Source organism: Manis javanica, chromosome 1 (genome assembly GCF_040802235.1).
Source record: "Manis javanica isolate MJ-LG chromosome 1, MJ_LKY, whole genome shotgun sequence".
NCBI classification, from domain to species: domain Eukaryota; kingdom Metazoa; phylum Chordata; class Mammalia; order Pholidota; family Manidae; genus Manis; species Manis javanica.
In genome coordinates, this window is record NC_133156.1 from 147,780,191 (window position 1) to 147,803,439 (window position 23,249).

General features: G+C 40.7%; 1 protein-coding gene across 1 annotated transcript in view; it reads right to left on the minus strand.

Moving 5' to 3' along the window:
• ADAMTS16 (ADAM metallopeptidase with thrombospondin type 1 motif 16) overlaps positions 1-23,249 on the minus strand; it is a 161,300-nt gene that overhangs the window by 68,829 nt on the left and 69,222 nt on the right. Inside the window, exons 10-16 of the mRNA XM_037015523.2 lie at positions 22,419-22,572; positions 11,235-11,330; positions 6,496-6,644; positions 5,199-5,371; positions 3,275-3,405; positions 1,210-1,333; positions 577-821 (exon numbers count right to left, since the gene is read on the minus strand). Coding sequence (XP_036871418.2) covers positions 577-821; positions 1,210-1,333; positions 3,275-3,405; positions 5,199-5,371; positions 6,496-6,644; positions 11,235-11,330; positions 22,419-22,572 — 1,072 coding nt within the window. The remainder of the gene's footprint in view (positions 1-576; positions 822-1,209; positions 1,334-3,274; positions 3,406-5,198; positions 5,372-6,495; positions 6,645-11,234; positions 11,331-22,418; positions 22,573-23,249) is intronic.

Sequence of the window (23,249 nt, forward strand, 5' to 3'; positions counted from 1 at the left end):
TCAGAGGACTTCCTGCTGTGACGGGATGTGGAGGGCTTCAGGCTACTGGCACTACTGTGGTTCTGGAGAGAAATGCCTTCCTTGTAAAGGTCACCTCTCAGGTTGACTGTAGCTGTGAGCCACAGCTGAGAGCAGACATGCCAGAGGGTTCTTCACATCCTAGCCTGGCTCAGATGGAGCGGTTACCTTTTCCTTCATGAATGGGTCAGGCCTACTGATCTGGGTGAGAAGGCTGTTTAACCTGTTGATAGAAATCTCATCTCTGAGCCTTGAGGCCATTCCTGGCCCCTCATGTGATGCCCCAGCAGATAAAGGCACCTGACCTTCCCTGACTTCCTGGCACCATATTCCCCTCCCAGACAACATAGATAAAGGCCTAGGTGGTGCAGGTGCCGTAGGACAGGGTCGGGTCCTGGACAGCTGGCTGCACTGAAGGGCCATCCATGCACTCTCCCTCCTGGCAGTCAGAGCCTTTTCAACTCTTCTTCCTTCCAGAACAGTGCCTAACCAGCTGCACTCCTTTCCAGCCCCGAGCCCCCCAAATCCCAGCCCTGGTACCAAGAGGCTGGCATCTACCTCCACGATCAGTGTTTCGTTGGTTGGTCCGGCAGAGGTCAAGCTCTCTGGCTCTTTGTAGGACCGTCTGTAGTCGAAGGTGGTGCCTGAAAACTTGTATCGTCCAGGCCAGTCCACAGCCCAGTGTCCATTCAGGTAGTACCTTCGGAGGGCATTGCGCGCAGAAATGTAGGAGGTAGAGATGTTCATTTCGTAGATGCGAATACTCCGGGCTCCCGGGGGAATGGTGAGCATCTGATAATACTCTAGAGTAGAGGCAGCAGGGGAGGGGGTGAGGCTCCCATTCCATAAAGATGCTGACACAAAGTCCCTAGGCACCTCTGTTTCTTCATAACCAGACCCGAGAATCCACGTTTGGAATTGGGAGATCTGTTTTGGCAATCAGTGACATTGGTGCTATAAAGGACTTTTATTTTTTTAATTGGAGCTGAGCTATTATAATTTCTAATATTTCTAAGAACCATTCTAACTCAAAGAGCCTAGCAACCACTTCCAATCAAAATAAAGCCTCAAGGAGCAAAGAAGGGAAAGAGATTCTACCTGCCAGCTGCTCTCTCCACACAAGCCCTCCCCACCAAGAAGCCCCAGATGAAGTCTTCGCTGGGCCCCTGCAGGTGGCTCATGTGTACTCACGGTTGGTGTGATGGTGCTTGGCGTAGAGGCCCTTGTGTGTCATGCAGTCTGAGTTGTTTCCCTTGCACACACCACACAAGTCTTCAACAGCATCAGATCCAAGGATATTGTCACATCCAACTTTCTGGGGGACCCACGAGGTCACACATCATTCATGAAAGAAAAGATGACACAGGCACAGTCACAAACCTCAAGCAAGAAACTGTCTCCCCAGCTGAAAATTGCGCCAACACAGGGGAGTTAACAGATATTTATTGCATACCCAATATGTGCACAGCAAGACTGTAATTCTACTTCTCAGCTCCAGAGTAGGAAACGTTTAAGTGTGAAGGAGAAGGAGCTCTCTGTAGCAATGCTACACGACTGGAGTATGAGCACTAAATTAAATCTATCAGTTTGTCATGTTGGCGAGAATGGTAAATTGCAGACTGACATAAAGCTCTTAGTATAAATGAGAAGCAGTGTGTCCCCTCGAAGGTCCTGTGCTATGTGCCATTGTGCTTTTGAATCACCTTGTGTAATGGCAAAGAAGTAGCATGTGCCACATAGAAATTATTCCCAGCAATAAATTCTGTAAAAGTCTTGTTTGTTTACTGGCTTGGAATTTTTGGAATTCTTCATAATTTCTGTGATGCTTGCTAGTTTTACATTTCCTAACAAAGAGTTAAATATATTCAGAAATGGAATAACTACAGTCTCCAATCCCTCACTTGAAATCCTGAGGGGCAGATGCATTTCAAAACTAAGACTATTTCTTGGATTTTAGGAAAGTAGTTAACATATTATGCATATAATGTGAGAGTCCCGGCAGGGTGTACGGTAGCACCCGTAATGAAACACATCAATTATGTTTCGACAGTAAAACATACACACATTTTCATACTAAGCGGGATAAATAAAAGTGACAAATAGTTTCATATCACAGTAGGGCAGGTTTGTGCCGCCAAACAAATTCAGGTCAGTTGATGTTTTTGCAGCCAAGTAAAATTTTCATTTCATGGCTTTTTGGATTTCAGAATTGTTAATAAGGGATTATGGCATTGTCCCCTTAAGAATACCTAAAAATAATAAAGTACTTAACAAGTCAACTAGTAATTAGACAAAATGGGTAGGAATTTGAGATCTTAAAACTGAAAGATCTCAACAGAGTCATCTTGTTTAATCTTCATGCATTAAAGACAGGTGCCCTTAGGGTCCTAGGGATGATGCCCCTTGACCGCGGTCATACAATGTACAGAAAACAAACACTAAGCCGAGGCCCCTGGATTCCGTGAATAACACATGCTGAGTAACTACACTGAAACACCCAGTGTTCACCTGTAATGCATTTAATCTGGTAGCACCTTTGCCTTGTTGATAATAAAATTCTTGCTGTATCTCATGCTGCACATGGTGGCAAGCTCGGAGCTTTAAGTTCGCTTACCTGCCAGACCTTTCCCAGTTTGTCTGCTGCCTCCCTCAACAGAAGAGACCCCTGCAGGGATGCACAGTGGCCTCCAGGCTCAAAGCTGGCCCTGATTCATTTACTCCCTAAGCTACTGCCCAGTGGCTGCAGACTGACTCTACAACACCGCTTGCTCCCACCCCTGAGCCTGTTCTACACGGACAAGAGAGGAAACCCTCTGAGCATGGCTTCTCGCCCCCTCCCCTCCATCTGTGTCCCCCAGCCCCTGGAGCCCTCTGGGCAGGGACGATGGAGTCAGCTCCTACAAGTTCACCCTTTCCTGCACTGCCAGCTCCCCTGACTGCGGCCCCCACACCCTTCCCAACTCACCCTTTCAGGTCTGGCTGGGAAGCTCCCTTCTCCAAGGAAGCTCGCAAATCCCCCAGAGTTGCATCTGAAAGAATGCTGGCTTGCCCCCGCTCTCCGTGCTCTGTGCACACCTGCACCACAACAGGTCTCTGTGTCCCAGAATGTGTGTGTCGGGCTTTCTCCCCCACTGGGCCATGACTTGAAGGGAAAGGGCATGTGTTAAGTGTCTGGTCTCTCTAGCCCTTAGAGGATGCCTGGCACAAAGCAGACTGTCTGGGGATGTTTGTTGAATGAATGAACGATCATTATTACCTCACATATCCCATCTATACAAACATTACGGCTATCCTCCGAGCATGGAGTCCCATCTTTGACTTTATTTGACAAAGAAAAGAAGAAATCAAATCCTTCTGCGATACAGTAGAGTTTGCATAAGTCCTGATCTTAAAAAGAAATACACACACAAACACAAATAAGAAAGATACTTAAGCTCTGATCATTTTTGCTCTAAGATTTAGATAAATTTAAAATAATTCTTTGCCCATAAAACAACTCCCATAAAACACAATAATACATTTTTGCAAAGACATTTTTTATGGTTGTCATTAAGCTTGGGTATTTTCCCCTTTAATTTTTCTAAAGCTTTACTATTAATTTTTACTCTATAGTGTCCCTTACTGGTCCTCGTCCTCTATGCAGTGGTTGGCACATAGTAGGCATTCAATAAATATTTGTTGACTTGAACTGCAACATTATTTTTCGATTGTTTTACTAGTAGAATTAATAACTGCTCTTGTAGAAATGCAAAAAATCACTACTACTTAGGAGCAATATATAAAATGCTTGCAAATAAGACATAATAAAATAATTAAAATAATCACATTTCTTAATAGCTAATGCATTGGATAAAATAACTAATATCTTTAAATTGATAAAGGGAATGACTTTTAGATGAAATCTCCAGAGAACAATGCTTTCTATAAATATAATGGATTATCAAAAATACTGACACATGGAAAAGAGTATGAATCATTACGCACTTAAGATTGGCAGATCAAGTTCATTTCTTCTCTAATAATACATTTCAAGGGTTTATGATTCATGTCATTCATATGAACTTTGGTAGAAAAATTCTTTCCCTTTGTTGTCTTCTTCATAAAGAAGGAAAGAGTCAATGATGAAAATTTTTCTGCCTCAGGAGTTTTCACAGGCTCAGGACTCATTTCTAAATATTTTCTTTATTATGTAAGATGAGACCCAGCTGAATAACTCTAGGAATCAAATTTAGCATGTGATTCTATGATTAATAAATTTATTTACTGATGACTAGCAAAGTCAGGTGTACCATGCATATTTTTGGACCAAAATTTCAAAATCTGTTCTACTTTTTTCTCCTTCCTCCTTGATTCTCTCTGGCTTAATCTTTACTGAGTTTAGGAGTAAAAACACAACCAAAAATGCTTTGTGCAAGACTGCTTGCAAATTTCCTTCCAGAATTTACTAAGCTCACAAAGCTCTCACCAAGAAAACATTACATAGACTGGGATGGGGAAAATAAATATCATATGAAATCGCCCAATTTATGTATTCCCAAGTGTTGCTTGGACGATAGTCACAGTTACAAAGAATGAGATGGTTTGTTGTTCTTTGAATTTTTCTTTAAATTATGCCACTTGAGCTACCAAGCTGAAGTGATTGCATCATGAGGATAATGTGTATTTGTCTCCAAGTGGGCAGTGAAGTGTTACGTATGACAAAAAGAAGCTTCTTGGTTTATAGTGATATCAAGATTTTCCAAATATAGTATGCTTGAAAATTATCTGATTTTTCAAAAGACACTAACATCTTTCTTTGTTTCTCTGACAGTTATGTGTTCAACGGTGACATGCTTATGGCAATGCTATCATCAATGACTATGATTTGCAATGAAAAAAAGCATTGATCCATTATCAATAAATCATTTACTTTGAATTTTTATTGCTTCTTTGAAGGTGTTGGTGTATGATGCCCACTCTCCGTCTTGCTTCTTAGTTTCTGAGCACATAGCTGGTCAAGTGTAGATAAGAGGCCAGTGGCCATGGGACAGGGAGAGTCAAACTAGCCCCAGGAAAGCATCTGTGATGATGAGCCCACACAGCAGTGTGGCCTGTCTGGGCACCACACTGTCCATCAGAAACTCATTAAGGAAAGGTAATGGCGGGTGGGGCTGTGGGTAAAGAAGCGGGTAGACAGTTACCTGCCACTTGTGTGTAAGGCTTCCACTTGTAGTGCCATCCCCGGAAGCGGTGGCTGTTGTACTCGGCGCACTGCAGGGCACGGAAGTCAGCACTGCCCTGGGGACAGGCCTGGCTGTTGCAGAGCTTCAGCATGCGTGCAGAGCCCACGCAAAACTTCCCTCCGTGTGACGGTCTGAAAAGGGCAATTCACAGTTAGAAAACTTACACTTGAATAGTTATTTGCCCCTTCCTTGAAATCGGGCTTATTGGAGAGAAGGGGTGGATGATGAATTAAGTCACAGCAACCAGTGAAGGGAAGCACTATCCTAAGTGGACACTGGCATATTCTTAACACACAGGCAATACCAGTAGTGTTGTTCTTATCCACTGAGTATTTACACTGTTGGTGGAATGGGCTGGACAGTGGGGAGTGGGCTGTGTGTACTTGCTCCCTGAACCTCCCAGCGCTCCCTGCAGAGGGCAGGGTAAGTGTGGCTGTTCTCTGCACTCCAGAGGGGACAGCGCAGGGTGGGCGGCAGGACTGCACAATTGATAGAAAGTTGAACGGAGACTGAAATTCAAGTACTTTGCTCTGCAGATGGCGACTTTTGTCCACTGCAGCTTCCCTGCAACAAGGCCAGGACACGAGATTGGGTCAGAAGAACTGGGCCTTCCATGGCTGGTGTTGACAGCAAACACCCCCTGCTCGTGCCTAGGGTTCATGTGGACACACCAGATCGAGGGTATCCTGCCCGTGCTGGGGACCTACTGGGTGTCATGCAGTAAAGACAGGACTGGGATGTATCAGGTCTTAAAGAGGTGTAGGTGCAGAAGGAGGACTTGAGAACCCTGGCACCGGTGACTGCTTTCAGGGTTCCTGCTGTCTCACAGGTGGCTCCAGGCAGACCATGTGCTGCAAAGGTGAACATATTTGATGAAAAAACAAACATTTGTTTTCTTTCACGTGAAAGAATGGAGCTTATTGATTCTTATTCATTTGTGTTCTCTATACTTTTCTCATGATTTGTTTACTTATTTGAATCAGACCCTTCATATTTCATGAAGTGTGGTTAAAATCTACTTCCTGAATATCACCGTTGGGTCTGTTCCCTTTTGCTATGGTCAGATAGGTATAAACATCTTAAATTCTGTCAGAGATAGTGTTTAAGAAATGCTTGAGTAAAACAGCTTCCCCACTTAGTATTTCTTACAGTATGTGATGTACAGAATATTACTGAGCTTAGTACCCATGCTACTCAGAAGGGTGGCAGCAGAGAAATGGCTCCTACATGTGGAGGGGAGTCAAGGTATGCTTACTTGGGGTTTGTGCACAGGCGGTCTCTGTGGGACACACCACCTCCACAGGTCCGGGAGCACGGGGACCAGGGCGACCAGTCTGACCAGTGGCCGTGTGTGGGCTTGGGGCCTTCATCGCCATATTTCACACACTGTCCTCCACGGCACCACTAAAAGTTAAAAATAATGAAAGTTGATACGACTCATGGATGGATGGGTGGGTTCATCACTATTGCAAACCTCAGACACGTGCAGTTTGGTAAAACACGCAGATGTCAGCATCCTACCCTCAGGTAGCATAGAACACAGTAAAATTAAAGCTGTTTCTTTTCCTTTTCAAGCCTAGCCTCATTCTATAAATCCACACCAAGGGAAGATACACAGAAAAATCATTTTCTAACATCTCAGTTGTTGGAACTTCACATGTTTAATTAAGCCGCGCTGCACAAACGTTCAGCCCGACTGTTCAGTATTTGACGTGTGACCTCTAACCTCTCCTGGAAACAAAGTGCTTTTCACATCTCATTTTGGGAGCAGACTGAGTCTCAGGTAGAGAAGTCCAGCTGGATGTTCCACACGACTCAACACCTTGTCATTTCTGGCCAGTGCTCTGTGCCTCGGCCAAAGCAGCTGGGCTCGGAGTCCGGAGGTTATTAACTGACATGTGTCAGAGGTCACGCAGGTTTCCGAGGAGATGAAACACCCACAGAGCTCCACCTGTCCCTGCAAGGCTGGAGATGCTGTCAGCGCCCCTTCCTCAAACGAGGGGCTCATTGGTGTTAATTCACGCTAAACCCATGTGGGCTCTGCCCTGCCATCGCACACGAAGGTCACACAAGGTCTACCATTGAGCTCCAGGGCACTGCTACCCCGCTTTTGGTTTGGGGTAGACCTCACGGATCTTGGAGACCCTAGCCATCTGTTGAGAGGAGAAAAGGAAATTTCTTGTCCCTTGTCCCTGGCCTGGGTGGAGCTGCAGAGCGCAGTCTTGGCCTGGGAGAGAGGGTGGGGTGACATCTGCTCCTTCTGTTTCCATGGTTAGAGCCACCAGATTTGTTTTGAGAGAAAAAAATGTGCTTTTTTCAGAGGAAAATAGCAATACTTCAGTTACCAGCTGGTATGTTCAGTTAAAACATGTCAGATTGCAAATATTTGACCACCATTGCTACACAGAAATGGCAAAACAAATTGTTTGATTTAATATTATTTAAGGAAGAAAAACTGAATTTAAAGAAAAGTAATTTGAAAATCAAAGCCTCACCCATTCGGTTCTTTGATTCTTTCCTATAGATAAAACAGTTGTCTCCTTCCTTACCTCACCCCAAGGGACAGAACCAAGTGCCAAGGTGTCCTGTCCCCTCTCAGCTCAACAAGGGGCACGTGGCCTCGTGAGTCACAGTCGAGGACTGGCAGGGGCAGCCAGCCCTGGTGGCTGTGGGCAGGACCCCGGAGGAGGAAGGAGAAGCCAGGGGTTTCATGGGGTTTTGTCCCAGTTGTATTAAATCATGTCAGAGCTTTTCCAAAAAGGGAACAGCAGATATGAAAGCAAGAATCATGGGGACTAACTCATAAAATAGTGCCTGGTGTTAAAGGTACTTGAAATAATTCCTTTGTTATGATTACAAGTCAGCAACTTGATACATACTTAGGTTAAATTGTTTAACTTTGCTTTTGCTATTTAGGGATTACTTTAATACAATTTAGTTTTTCTTTTAAAGTCACACAAAATGTTTACACTATTTTTCAAAATTTAGGGCCTATTTCCTTATTTTGTAAGAAAATAATTATATAGTGCAGTATTTCCTTTTCTTTAATAAATGATAGCACACTACACAGTTTTCTTTCCATACTGCTTTTTCATTTAACCATTATTTTGTGGGTCACCCACAGAAATGTGCAGACACCTGGCACTCCTTCTGCCTTACATAACTTCCCATGAGGGGTTTTCAACCAGTCCCTTCTCCATGGACCTCTATATCATTTCCAGTCTTTGGCTATGACCATGACCATTACTGCTGCAATTAACAGACTTGCAAATGCATCTTTTGCTATTTTTGCCAAAGTACCTGTAAATGACTGACTTTTCATCTTCAAAAAGCTTATGGAGAATGTGCAGACAAAACACTCTACCATCTCCCAAGTAGGTTGCGGGGATACACGGGTGCATTCAGACACAAACACAAACACACATGCACACACAGAGTATAATTTCACACAGGCTACAGACTTGTGCAGCCTATCTGTGAGTAATTTGGGGGTATGAACCCTGTGTTCAATGCACATATAAAGTTTTCATTGAAATACTACCTAAGTTTCTGAGGGCTGTCCCATGTTGGTCACAGTCTTATGTTTGCTGATGGGGAGTATGGCTTGTGGGGGAAGGTTTTGTCTTAGAAAGCAAGAGGTCATAGTGAGCAGTACCTTCCTGCTATGCTCCTGTCCACAGAATCCGCATGTCACACCTGAACCCAGTGCCTACAGGGCAGCAGCCGATGCTACGCAAAAGTGGACACTGTGGAGTGAAATGAGTCGCAGCATCAGTTCCTCCAGCTGTGCGACTTTGAGCCTCCGTGTCCTCCCATGAACACCAGGTCTGACGGAGACTTCCAGACTGCACTGTTCAAGAGATTCAACGTAATGACACCGGAGAAGTGTCTCCCACCATGTGCGATATGATTCCAAAGGGAGAGATGGCCTGATTCACACTAGGGACCTACGATTATTAAAGACCCAGAGCCTGCTCTGGGACACATCTAGGCAGGGGTCCTGACACCTGGGCTGGGTTTCTCCTAGCATGAGCACAGGGCAGCCCAGTGTCCCCTTCCTGGAAAAGCTCTCGAGTGGATGAAGGGACTGCAATAGGCTGATGCTCACAGGGCAGTTGTGAGTATTAAATGTGTATAATTTACTAAGTATAGTGCTTGCTAATATATAATATTAAATTAATAAACATTAGTCAGGTTTGTACAGGCATGACCACCAAGCCTGGCAAGGTGAGGAGAGGTGGGTCTCCATGCAGAAGAGTGCACAGACACAGTGAGGCCCTTGCCAGTCATCTGGGTCACCCACTGCTCTGGAATATCCCGAGGTACGGAGGCCCTGACTTCTGCCAGCACTTGCTTCCAAATCGACAAACCTCACAGACACATGCGAACCAACAATACATGACACACAATGGACACCAAAGGGAGCTTTTACAGGAGCCCCAGCGCTCGCCCCACTGTGGCCACTGGGCAGCCGTGGGACCTGGGAAAGGTCACTTTATTGCTGCATGATTGTAGGCACCCATCCTGGCTTAGCATGTCCTAATTCTTCCCAATATGAAGGAAAAGCTATATTTAGAAACACAAGGGAAAAAATTTTAAAACACCAATGAAATTCACTTGAACTGTGCTTGCAAGGTAAATAAATTGTAGCAAGAATATATGGAATATTTTGAGGAAGCACCACAACCATACAATCTCCCAGGAGAAAACCAAAGCTTAAGACCATAAGGAAAGCAGGTGCATGGAGAACCCCCACACGTCTGTGTGAACAATGCCTCAAAAGCAACAGTGTGGGGCTGCCAGTCTTCCAAGAAACAGGCATAACTTTGCAAACTATGGCCTGACAAATAAATTTTAATCAACTCTGCAGAAAAATCATGATCACCTGCAGCTGATACTCAGGTTAATCCCCTGGTGTCTCTGACAACAGATTTTTCAGCATCTCGGTTTATTCATTTTCTCTTTCAAGAAACTAAATGCATTTTTATTAGACTTTCTTGCTACGGATTAATCTCACTACTGCACCACTAGAAGGACTTAACTATCAATCCCACCCTCTCTCAGGGGCTGAAAATCAAGCACATTAGCATGGATAGCACGAGGGGCTGCTGGGGGCTATTCTCAGGTGAGTTTTGTCTGTTTCTCTTCATTTCCTCAGCCAACATTGCAATAACATAATCTGATACATGTTAGAATTGTTTATTAATATTTTAAATCCTTCCTACCTGTGCTCACATTTATGTGTATATGGAGTGTGACATATTTCCTTTGGAATTTACAATGGTATTTGGCATAAGTTTCATATTCATTAATATTGCTAAAACCATCATATGCATAGAGTGCAAATGGCTATAAAGATAATTTGGGTCCTGTATATCTCTATCTTTTTCACACTAGTCTTCTATTTTGAAAAACAAACATTGCAATCACAGGTTAAATCAAAAGGATCAAAATATTACCCTTGAATATTAAGATAATTTATTTTTTAAGTTTCAATGACATAATTAACATTGTTTACCACTTAATAATGAGCTTGCTATCTTGTGTGTTTCTTGCCCCTACCATACATAGTTTTCTCTTTTTACACCAGAGAAACAGGGTGTCAAAATTCTTTCCCCCAGGGTCTTCAAACCTATGCTCTGTGGCTTTAACAGTGCTACCCAATGTTGATTCTTTCCATGGTTACAATGTACTCAAGGGTTTAATGTTTCCCCTTATTAAGTAGACCCAGTCATCACCTGTTGCCTGACAGCTATGTCTATAAATTCCACATAGTTTATCAATTAAATCATTGGAAAATATTAATATCTGATAAATCACTGGAAAATATTGATATCAATATAAGTTAAACAGAGTCTTTTGATGTGAGTGTAGGGATGCACAGGTAGATGAGAAAGATGGGCTTAAAAACACTGATGCAAGAGGAGAAAGGACGCAGGGGCTGACAGATGCTGCCACTGAATACAGTACATGTACCTAAGATTAGCTTCTTACCATGTCATGCCCACAAATAGTGCCTTCTGCTGCTGGCATGAACTTAGTCTCACATTTCCTTCCAATCCGGTGGCACCATAGGGCTTTACAGATATCCTAAAGGGAAGGGAAAAATGGTCATTTGTCTAACAAATACTCCATGCATCTATGATAAAATATCACTGAAACATTGATGGGAAAACAGTTGATATAAAGCTAATGTCTACTTAGCAGTAGAAACATATGATAGAGTGAGAACCCAGAAGACTCATGGTCTAGACTAGGTTGAACACTATCCCACCCTGAAACTTTATTTATGTGTATTTATTCATTGCATATTTAACATTATATACTTTAAATCAGAAATAAAATATATTTACTCTAGAGTTGCAGAAAACCACAGAAAATTAAAATTAAAAATGCAGTCAAACCTAACATTTTATGATTTATTCTTCATCCCACCTTTCATTAAGCACTCCAATTCTGAATCCTCATTCCCAAATTAAAGATGATTATGAAACTTGCTGGGTTGTACATCCACTCATCCATCTTCCATCCTCAAACCTTTGGTGAAGGTCTACAACCTGCCAGGTCCCTTGCTAGGCAGGAGGATTCATAGGGGTATGACCCAGACCTACCATCTTGACTATGGTCTTGAATGGGAAGATTTGCGGCAAATCACCAGATGGTACAGGTGGCAAGAGGGGCTCACAGAGGGAAGAACAGGGCAGGTGAGATGGCCAGAGGAGAAAAGGGCTTCGTATGGAGGACTCAGGACAGGAGTCAGAAATCTAGATTGGTGTCTGAGCCAACTCGTGCTCAAGGAGTTTGTCAGGACCAAGGGAGGTGGGGTGAAGGGTGTGTGCAAAGGAAGGAAGATGCACGTGGCTGATAACGGCAGGAAGGTAAAACAAGATGTGAGATGTATACATTATAAGTCTTTCCAAGTGTAAGGAATTATTTTTGTTTTTATATCCTTTGAGCCCCAAAGAATGTCTTAGTGAAGGGCAATCAGTAGGACTCATGAAACAATGGAAACTTCAGGAATGCTGACGGTAGCTTCAACTGCAGATGAAAACATTTCTTAAATGATTTGCACAACTGTTCTGAATATTTGAATAAGTGCTGCATTATTTACCAAGATATTTAATGGCTACACCTACCAGGTGATTTATATTATAAAGAAAATGTAACATAGCAAAACTTCAACAGAGTTCTGATGGAAATATGGCATTGGGCTGCATTTATATTTTCATTCTCTATTTCAATGACAAGCAAAGATGTGTTCATGCAGAGGTTTCTGCATTATATGAGTAATTTCTTAAGGGGTTTCATTTTTAATGATCCATATTGATTTTATCTTCATAAAACTAGTTCTCTACCAATCTCTTCCCTAAATTTAATTATTCTATATTTAAAAGTGAAGATGTTTGTTAAAGATATAGACTTATGTTTTCTCTGCCTATATTGCTCTCATTAATACACCAGATAGTGTGGAATTTGGAATGTTAACTTTTAATGTTCCAATTTGGATAATAACTGCTTGTATTTTGAGGTATTCATAATAACCTCCTGTGGTTACAATCACTGCACCATTAAATTTCATTTTTCCGTGATTCCTCCAGGATCATTAAGTGCCACTGGGGCAAATGAGTGGTTAGAGCTTTGCCTGGCTTTCCCGACATTAATGGTGTGCTGTTCTGGGGGCTTCTACTCTTGGCCTGAAAGATGTTTAGAGGTCAGAGCCATAAGAATACCTGAAAGGATCCATAAAACAGGGGCCTGAGGGTCTGGAACTCTCCAAGAGACAGTGGGAAGCTCTGTTTGCTTGCAGGGCTGACAAGTTGGCAGAATGCCAGGGTAGAAATAATGCTCCCTTGAAACTGGAGCTCATGGACCCAGACTCAATATCTGGGTGGAAATACTGTGGATCAGAACCAGAGTCTGGACAGAGCAGTGTGGGGTGGACACACCCACCCTGCCTGGTGGCTCATACAGACCAACCAGATCATGGGCGCAGAGATCTGAGATTCACGATGCTGTCTGCACACAAAAACAAGTAGTGAAAGAGCAAATGTGAGAGGCCACTGTCCCCGTGGTTGGGTCAGCAGGCGGTGGGCACAGTGGTCCAGGAGAGAGTGTGGACTTGTGAGAGGGGCAGTGCATGTGTGTGGATTGAGCAGGCAGAGCCTGGGATCCTTCCTGGAAGCTGGAGGGTGGCAACATGCAGTCACCAACTTGTCCTGGGGCTAAAGGAAGTGGTGTAAGTGATGCACCCAACTCAGGGCCTGATGCTTAGGAGGCACCAAATCAGTTCACGTCTCTGTCTTCACGTTAGTGGCAGGAGGAGAGCCCAACACAATTTCAGCTCTCAGCCGGCTTCATTGCCATGGCCTGGGGAAGCTGCTGGTACCAATTCATGGTACAGTTTGAAAGCTTATCCAAGATGATGCAGAATAAATGGTGTTTAATTAAATTTTTTTCTTTTGGTATCATTAATATACAATTACATGAGCAACATTGTGGTTACCAGATTCCTCCCATTATTCAGTCCCCCCAACATACCCCATTACAGTCACTGTCCATCAGCATAGTAAGATGCTATAGAGTCACTACTTGTCTTTTCTGTGTTATACTGACTCTATTAATTATTTGTATTTCTTTGGTGTCTGTAGTGATTTTTCCTTTCTCATTTCTGATTATGTTTATGTGTGTAGACTCTCTTTTTTCTTGATAAATCTGGCTAGGGGGTTATCTATATTGTTTATTTTCTTGAAGAATCAGCTCCTGCTTTCATTGATTCTTTCTATTGTTTTATTCCTCTTGGTTTTATTTATTCATGCTTTTATCTTTATTTTGTCCCTCCTTCTACTGACTTTGGGCCTAATTTGTTCTCCTTTTTTCTAGTTTCATTAATTGTGACTTTAGACTGTTCATATGGGATTGTTCTTCCTTCCTGAGGTATGCCTGCATTGCAATATACTTCCCTCTTAGCATGGCCTTTGCTGCATCCCACAGATTTTGCAGTGTTGAATTATTGTTGTCATTTGTCTCCATATATTGCTTGTTCTTTGTTTTTATTGCCATTGATTCATTGATTATTTAGGAGTGTGTTGTTAAGCCTCCGTGTGTTTGTGGAATTTTTTGTTTTCTTTGTGTAATTTATTTCTAGTTTCATACCTTTGTGATCTGAAAAACTGGTTGACACAATTTCAATCTTCTTGAAATTACTTTTTGTGGCCTAGTATATGACCTATTCTTGAAAATGTTCCATGTGCACTTGAAAAAAATGTGAATCCTGTTGCTTTTGGATGGAGTGTTCTGTAGACATGCGTTAGGTTCATCTGTTCTAATGTGTTGTTCAATGCCTCTGTCTTCTTACTTATTTTCTGTCTGGTTGGTCTGTCCTTTGGAGTAAGTGGTGTGCTGAAGTCTCCTAAAGTGCATTGCATTCTATTTCCCCCTTTAATTCTGTTAGTAGTTGTTTCACATATGTAGGTGATCCTGTGTTGGGTGTATAGATATTTATAATGGTTATATCCTCTTGTTGGACTGACCCCTTAATCATTATGTAATTTCCTTTTTTGTCTCACTACTTTCTTTGTTTTGAAATCTATTTTGTCTGATACAAGTACTGCAGCTTCTGCTTTTTTCTTCCTATTAGTTGCATGAAATATCTTTTTCCATCCCTTTACTTTCAGTCTGTGTGTGTCTTTGGGTTTGAGGTGAGTCTCTTATAGGCAGCATATAGATGGGTCTTGTTTTTTAATCCATTCAGTGACTCTATGTCTTTTGATTGGTGCATTCAGACATTTTACATTTAGGGTGATTATCAATAGGTATGTACTTATTGCCATTGTAGGCTTTAGATTTGTTTTTTACCAAAGGTTCAAGGGTAATTCCCTTAATATCTAACAGTCTAATTTAACTTAGTATGCTATTACATACACAATCTAAAGGTTCTTTTTATTTTTTTCTTCCTTTTTCTTCCTCCTCCATTCTTTCTATATTAGGTATCATATTCTGTACTCTTTGTCTATCCCTTGATTGACTTTGGGGGTAGTTGATTTGATTTTGCATCTGTTTAGTAATTAATTGTTTTACTTTGCTGTGATTTTATTTCCCCTGGTGACAGCTATTTAGCCTTAGGAATACTTCCATCTATAGCAGTCCCTCCAAAATGCACTGTAGAGGTGGTTTGTGGGAGGTAAATTCTCTCAGCTTTTGCTTATCTGAAAATTGTTTAATCCATCCTTCAAATTTAAATGATAACCTTGCCGGATAGAGTACTCTTGGTTCGAGGTCCTTCTGTTTGATTGCATTAAATATATCATGCCACTCCCTTCTGGCCTGTAAGGTTTCTGTTGAGAAATCTCATGATAGCCTGATGGGTTTTCCTTTGTATGTGATCTTTTATCTCTATCTAGCTGCTTGTAAAAGTCTGTCCTTATCCTTGGTCTTTGCCATTTTAATTATTATATGTCTTGGTGGTATCTTCCTTGGGTCCCTTGTGTTGGGAGATCTGTGTACCTCCATGGCCTGAGAGACTATCTCCTTCCCCAGATTGGGGAAGTTTTCAGCAATTACCTCCTCAATGATACTTTCTACCTCTTTTTTCTCTCTTCTTCTTCTGGTACCCCTATAATACAAATATTGTTCCATTTGTATTGGTCACACAGTTCTCTCAATATTCTTTCATTCTCAGAGATCCTTTTTTCTCTCTGTTCCTCAGCTTCTTTTATTTTTCTTTTCTAATTTATATTCCATTTACTGTCTCTTTTACTACATCTCATCTGCTTTTAAATCGCTCCATTGTATGTTGCATTTCAGATATGAAATTTCTTAATGATTGAATCTCCATACTAAATTCATCCCTGAGTTCTTGAATATTTTTCTGTACCTCCATGATCATGTTTATGATTTTTATTTTCAACTCTCTTTCAGGAAGATTGGTGAGTTCAGTTTCATTTGGTCCTTTTTCTGGTGTTTGTGAGAATTTTGTCTGAACCAGGTTCCTTTGACATCTCATATTTGTATGTGGTGCCCTCTAGTTTCCAGAAGCTCTAGTCTCTGGAAGTGCTCACCCCCTGGAGTGAGGTCAGGGATCACAGGGGAGCAGTGCTGATACCTGGGGGGAGGGAAGAGCTGTTTCCTGATTCCCAGCTGCAGTGTCTCTCCAATGTCAGAGACAGTGGGATGAGCACACAGGTGTAAGCCTTGGTGCTTTGCATCTGTAGCTGTTGTAGGCGGGTCTCCCTCTGGCTGACCTGAAGCCAGGGCAGTGACTGCCAGTCTGTGAGTTGGTGCCAGCAGGCCAGGAGGAAGGCGCAGCAGGCTGTGTATCACAGTGTTGGGCCTCAAAGCTGAGTAGCTAGCCAGGGGAATGGAGCACCTGAAGCTCCTGAAAATTCCAAACCTGCTGAGCAGAGTTCACACAGACAACCTTGTCCACCTATCCCTTCTCCCGCCTAGCAAGCTCTGCCCCTTCAGCAGCCCTCTCGCTGCTAGGAAGCCTCTCAGCCCACCTGCCTTTCCTGTCTTCCAGAGCAGCTGGATGTGGATCCCTATCCTTCACAAATGGCTGGAATCTCCATCTCTCAAGTATTCCACCTGTCTTAGCTTTCCAACCCCACTAATCTCCAGAGCACCATACAATGTAAGTTTGTGCTCGCAATGCAGATCTCCAGGGCTGGGTGTTCAGCAGTCCCAGGCTTCCAACCCCTCCCACTCTGTTTCTTTTCCTCCTGCCGGTGAGCTGGGGTGGGGGAAGGGCTTAGGTCCCGCCGATCAAGGCTTTGGTATATTACGCTGTTTCGTGAGGTCTGCTCTGTTCTCCCAGTGTATGCAGTCTGATGTAGCCTTCTTTCCTGTTGCTCTTTCAGGATTAGTTGTATTAACTATATTTTTGTATTATATGTGGTTTTGGGAGTAGTTCTCTGTCTCACCTCTCACACAGCCATCTTGAATCCATAAACAGTGTTTCAAAGTGTTGTCAATACCTGGTACAATGCTCACTGCCTGACTGACTTTCAATAAATGCTTTCTGAGAAAGTTGGACATCTGTGAATTTGTTTCTGTGAAAACCTTGTTGAGATTAATAACAATCAATGAATTGCAATCACAGAAAGATCTAAGACACCTTAAGAGGGCCACCAAAGGATATGAAAACAGTAGTCTAGACTCTACCATTTGAAGGATATTCAGAATACGCTTACATTGTGGTTTTTTGGAACATTTTGCAGAATAAAGAAATAGAGATGGAAGATACCATTAAAGGCAATATTTTTTCACTTTTCTCAGGATAAATCTCTAGGGTACATAATGCTGGTGACAGCTCCCTACTGAAGCATGTGACTCACTAAGTCAGTCTGTGTCTGCTTCATGCAATATGTATATTTCAGCCCCATCCTGGAGCCTGCTCATTCCCCCATTCCACATCTCTGGGCAGAAATAAATAACAAAGGTAGAAGGGCCTTGAAATATATAATCCATGATATTGATTTTTAACATATTAAAAAGTATCTGAAACTCTGGTACCCTATAGTTGTAACTGTCTGACATTTAATAAAAAAATGAGACACCTTATCCCAGGAAACAAATGAAAATTCTAGTACCTGAAAGAATTGGATAATGATACGAACATTAAGCCACAATTGAACAACCAGAAACCAGTTCATCCCTCTCATTTTTTTCATGCTTTGCCTTAATTGCTGACTTCTTCATCTAATGTCCAATGATCATATTAAATTAAGCATTATTGTTGTCTGTCATTACATTCTTAAGGGAACTTCAGGGTCCTTTTGGAACAAAGACCCTATTAAATCATGGCTCTAGGGTTCAAGAGCTGAAACACAAGACATGCTGGGTGTGGGGGTAGCACCCAGTGAAACAAGAGTACCCAGGACACTAAGGTGATCAAATTTCAAAGTAATTCTGGAGGCTTGCATTTCAGAGTGCAGGGTCAGGCCACAGAGCGATGCTGGTGAAGCAGAAGAGCTATGTGATAAAGATGCAGTGTAATAGCTAAGAACTAATTCAGGAGGAAAAACACATAAGTACACGGAGAGTTCACTGCTGCTTCAGTCTCTGCAGATAAGGAATGCTCTCACTTGTATTCTACCGCATAATTTAAGAGCTCTGTTTACAAAGACCAATTTCAGTAATACTGACCCGATGAAGTTTAACATCACAACCCAGCACTCCCAATAAAACCAGCATTTCAGATTATTGGATTGGAAATGTTTTGTGGCATTTCCATATTATGAACAGAGTGCCACCATATTCACTTTCTCTAGCTGTCTACATTAGATTCTTTAAAAATACAAGCTAAAAATGTACTTATAATGATGTTATAACAGGATATGTAATTTATTGCAATTACTTGTTTTTCAGGCAGTGTGGTCTCATCACTAATTCCAGTTATCACTGTACAAATCATCAGTGGGCACAGACAGCCATCGCCATGTATGTGTGTGAAGTTGTACATGAGTATGTGTTCATGCACATAAACATGCATCATATGTGCCATTATGTGTACATATACATACACATGTTTATATAAAATATATGCATGTAAATATATATATAATATATGTGTATTAGTGTGAAAGAGGGGCACATGGACTTATTTGTTGAAAGGATCTTGCATTTTACATAAAATGGCACAAAGTCTACACAGATTGTAAATTAAAGATGCAGTTGTAATCTCTAGAGAAACTAATAAAACTTAATACAAGGAAATGTAGCTAAAATACAAATCAAGTCAAAAATTAGAATTTTTAAAAGGAAGTTTAATCCAAAAGGAAACAAAACAAAAGAGATGAATAGGAATAGCAAAATGGAAGACTTAAATCCACCGTGTTAAGAATTATATTAAATATAAATGGATTAAACATTCCAGTGAAATATTAGAGATTGTTCAAGTGGCTAGAAAAGCAACACCAAATTAAAGGATGTTTATAACAAACACATTTTATATAAAAACACAAATAAACTGAAATTAAAAGGGTAGGAAATAGTATCATGCAAAGACTATTCCTAAATAAGCTGATGTGGGTATGTTGATACGAGATAAAGTAGAATTTAAGAAAAATAACATAATCAAGAATAGAGAAGGATATTTTACCATAATGAAAGAGTCAGGAAGATGTAACAATCCTAAATGTGTATGTAACTAGCTTCAAAATATATAAAGGAGAAATTGATAAAATGGGAGACAGAAAAATACATAATTATCATTAGGGATTTTAACACTCATGTCTGTGAAACTGATATAATAAGTACCAAATACTGTGGAGGATATAGAAAACATAAATATTATCAAACAAATGAACCAAATAGATTTTTCTAGAACATTATATCCAACCATTGTAGAAATCACATTTATTTCAAGTGTCCATGGAATGTTCACCAGGATAGACCAAATTCTGAGCTACAAAATATGTTTCAATAAACTTCAAAAATATAGAGTATATTCTTTGTTCAAAATTGAACAAGATTAGAAATCAACATTAACAAGCTATCTGGAAAATCACCAATTATTGGTAGTTAAATAATATGCTTCTTAATAATACATGGGATAAAGAAGAAAGCAACACTTAAATTAGAAAATATTTCATAATAATATTAAAAACTCAATATGTAAAAATTTTCAGATGTTAAGTTAATATAGTTATAGTTATATTATTATACTATATATTCAATATATATACAATATTGTTATATACAACAATATTAATATATTGTTAATGTCAACATGTTAATATATTACTTAAAAGGAAACTAATGGCTTTAGATATTTTTAAATGGCTATATTAAGAAAAGAAAATTTTAAAGTTATGATCCAAGTGTATCCCACAAAAAGCAAGGAAAAGAAAGTCACATTAAGCCTTTAGATAGAATGAAGACAAACAGAACTTAATGAAAGAGAAAAGAATCCAACAAAAATTTTTATAGATGTTAATGAAGCCAAATGTGGATGTTTTTGAAAGCTAGACTGATTAAGAAAAAGAGACACAGAAACACACACAATACCACCACTAAGAATGAAAGAGGAAACATCAGTATAGATCTCACAGTCACCAATGGGCTAAATGACAATACTGTAAGCAACTTTTTGATAAAAAACTGACAACACAGATAAAACAGACAGATTCATTAGAAAATATCTCTTTTGTCATTTTTTATGTTTTTAATTTTTTCCATTGAACTTGATTAATCTGGCTAGGAATTTCTTCTACATAACCTTACATATGTTAATGTAGCTGAATTAGTAACTACAAAATCTTCCCACAGAGAGAACTCATGGATAAATTCTGACAAATATTTAAGGAACAACAACAATCATATATAAACTCCTTAAGAAAATCAAATAGTAAGGAACATTCTCAATTCATTTTATGAGGGTAGAATAACTCTAATATAAATTCTTGAAAGGTAATCATAAGAAGACAAGATTTCTAAATTGTATCACTCAAGGACATAAATGTAAAAATTCTGAACAAAATGTTCACAAATCAAATCAGCAAAATGTAAAAATACATAATTATGACCAAGTGGAGTTAACCAAGGAATGCTGGTTGGTTTTGCATGCAAACACCAATGGAAAATGTGAGGCCTAGTAGTACAATGTACCACATTTACAGGATAAAGGAGCAAAACAACATATATATCAACAGAACAGGGTAAAAAATTTGGTGAAGTAAACACACTTTCGTGAAGAAATCTCCTGACCATCCAGGACCAGAAAGGGACTTCCTCCATTTGATAAAGGGTAACTTCTTCCATATAAAGTTGGCATCATATTTAATGACAAAATGTGAAAACACCTTACTTGACAATTATGAAGTTCCAGAGTAAGGAAAGTGCATCTATGGTGATAGAAATCAGAACAAAGGTGGCTTTCTGGGGGAGTGGAAGGGATCAAATGGAAGAGGGCAAAAGAGAGCTTTCTGGCCCTATGGAAATAAGCCAGATTTTGATCAGTATGCTGGTAGCAAGGGTGAATACATTTGTTAAAATTTCAACTGTAGACCTAAAATGAATGCATCTTACTGCATAGAAATAAATCCTCAAAATAAAAAGAGATGCTGTATTTAACTTCTTACTTCCCATATTTTCCAAATGGCACTAGAGTATCATGGATGATATAGTTCATGGTCATGGAGCAAAATAACGTGGGACCCAGCAGAATGATGCAGAAAACATAATCCTCGAAAGAAAGCATTAGTTTTAGGCTCATTTCTTTAACGAACAGAAGAGTAACATTCAAAAAGCTCTTAGCAATTTCACATATTCTGCTCATGTGTAAAGAAACATTAGGAATATATACTGATGCTGATTGACTATTCTTGCTCCAAGCTGAGATTACCCAGCTGAGCAGATAAGCCTCCAGCTCTGGTGCATGGCTGCAGCTGATCTTTGAGAAGGCCTCCTTGAGTTTAGAAGAAAGAAGATTATCATGTTAGATTTCAATTGGAATATTCACATTTTACTCTGCAATGCTAGAAGTTTCTGGAGGACTATATATATGGTCTATTTTCCTCTTGATTTCATTATAAGTTAGAATTAAAGAAACCTCAAAAATAGTTACTCTCATTTAATTTATGGGTAGCTTTCCTTGTGGCTCAGTAGAGCACATTCCTAAATCTGGGTATTCCCTACTTAGCAAGAGCATGTCTCTTGTGTTACATGAGGAATTTATATGAGGAAACTGTGCTGGTGATGTCCCTGGGGCCAGAGAAGTAGCTGTCATCTTCTATAAGAAACTGTCCTGAAAACACTTTATTTGGGGGGTTAGTAATATAAGCCCAGACAGGCTGCTGCTTTATAGTAAATTACGCTTATACCTGAGAAAGTTAAGAGAGGGGCATTATTTTCTTAATGCTACTTAAAAAAAGATGCATAGTCCTAATTTGCTAACTACACCAATCACAATTACTGCTGAGCTCCCACATAATAAATTAGAAAGAGCTGACAAAGAGTCCACGTCCACTCTCGAATGGAAACTGATACCCACAGCAGTGTCTACCGTCATTTTCTTTGCCTATAAAACATGTGTTTCCTGTTACATAGGAGCAGCCCTAACATGCAGGATTCAACATTTGGTAGGTACCCAATACATGCAGAACACATCAACGTCAGTTACAGGGAATAAAAGGGTGCTATGAATCACACTGCCTTGGGCATTTGCCAACAATCACTTGCCTTTTTAAAATCCAGCATGCAGACCTTGGCTTTCTCTCCAAACTGCCACTTGCACTGCGTGTTTGCATCGTATAACTCCCCAGGCAGCTTCTCAGGATACTTGTATTCCCTCATGGGCTTTGGCTGATCAGCAAGGCACACAGCTTGGGCAGTGCTGAAACACAGAGGAGATGGCCCCGTGGTCAGGCCGAAATGCTCACCAAGGACGCATAGCAGCCATGCCTGTTTTTCTCCTCACATAACATTCTCAGATGTTTGAATTGTACAATGTGCCCTGTATAGAGAAGAGGGGACATTTTCCCCCTGAGGTCCAATATAACATTGATCTTAATTACATGTACATATAGAGGCTGCATTTTCTGAAATTGTTCATAATACATTTCACCTTTTCCAGGAAAGCAATTTGTTCTTCATTAAATTTCTCAAACTCTTCATGGAGAAATGTGAAGTGGAATCATATAACCAGATGTTCAATGTGAGAAACTCGTATACAGACACTTCTATGTACACTTCTTGCCAGGAACAATCAAAAGAAAGAAATGGGCATTGTAAATGGTGAAACAGAATCAACCTGTTTCAAAGAATGGAATTTTTCTCTCTCTCCCTCCCTTTTTTTTGAGCTAGAGGGCACCTGCACAACAGCTCCCAGCTTTTGGGGTTCCCCATGGAACGCTGCAATGATACCCGCCAGCAGTGCTCTCTACTCAGGCTAATTTCTGACTAGACTCCCAAGAAGGAAATTAACTTTCCTTAAATTGACTACAGATGGCAAGGGACCAGCTAATGATTCCTTCCTCGACATATTGAGTATCCATTTCTTTACTAGGTACA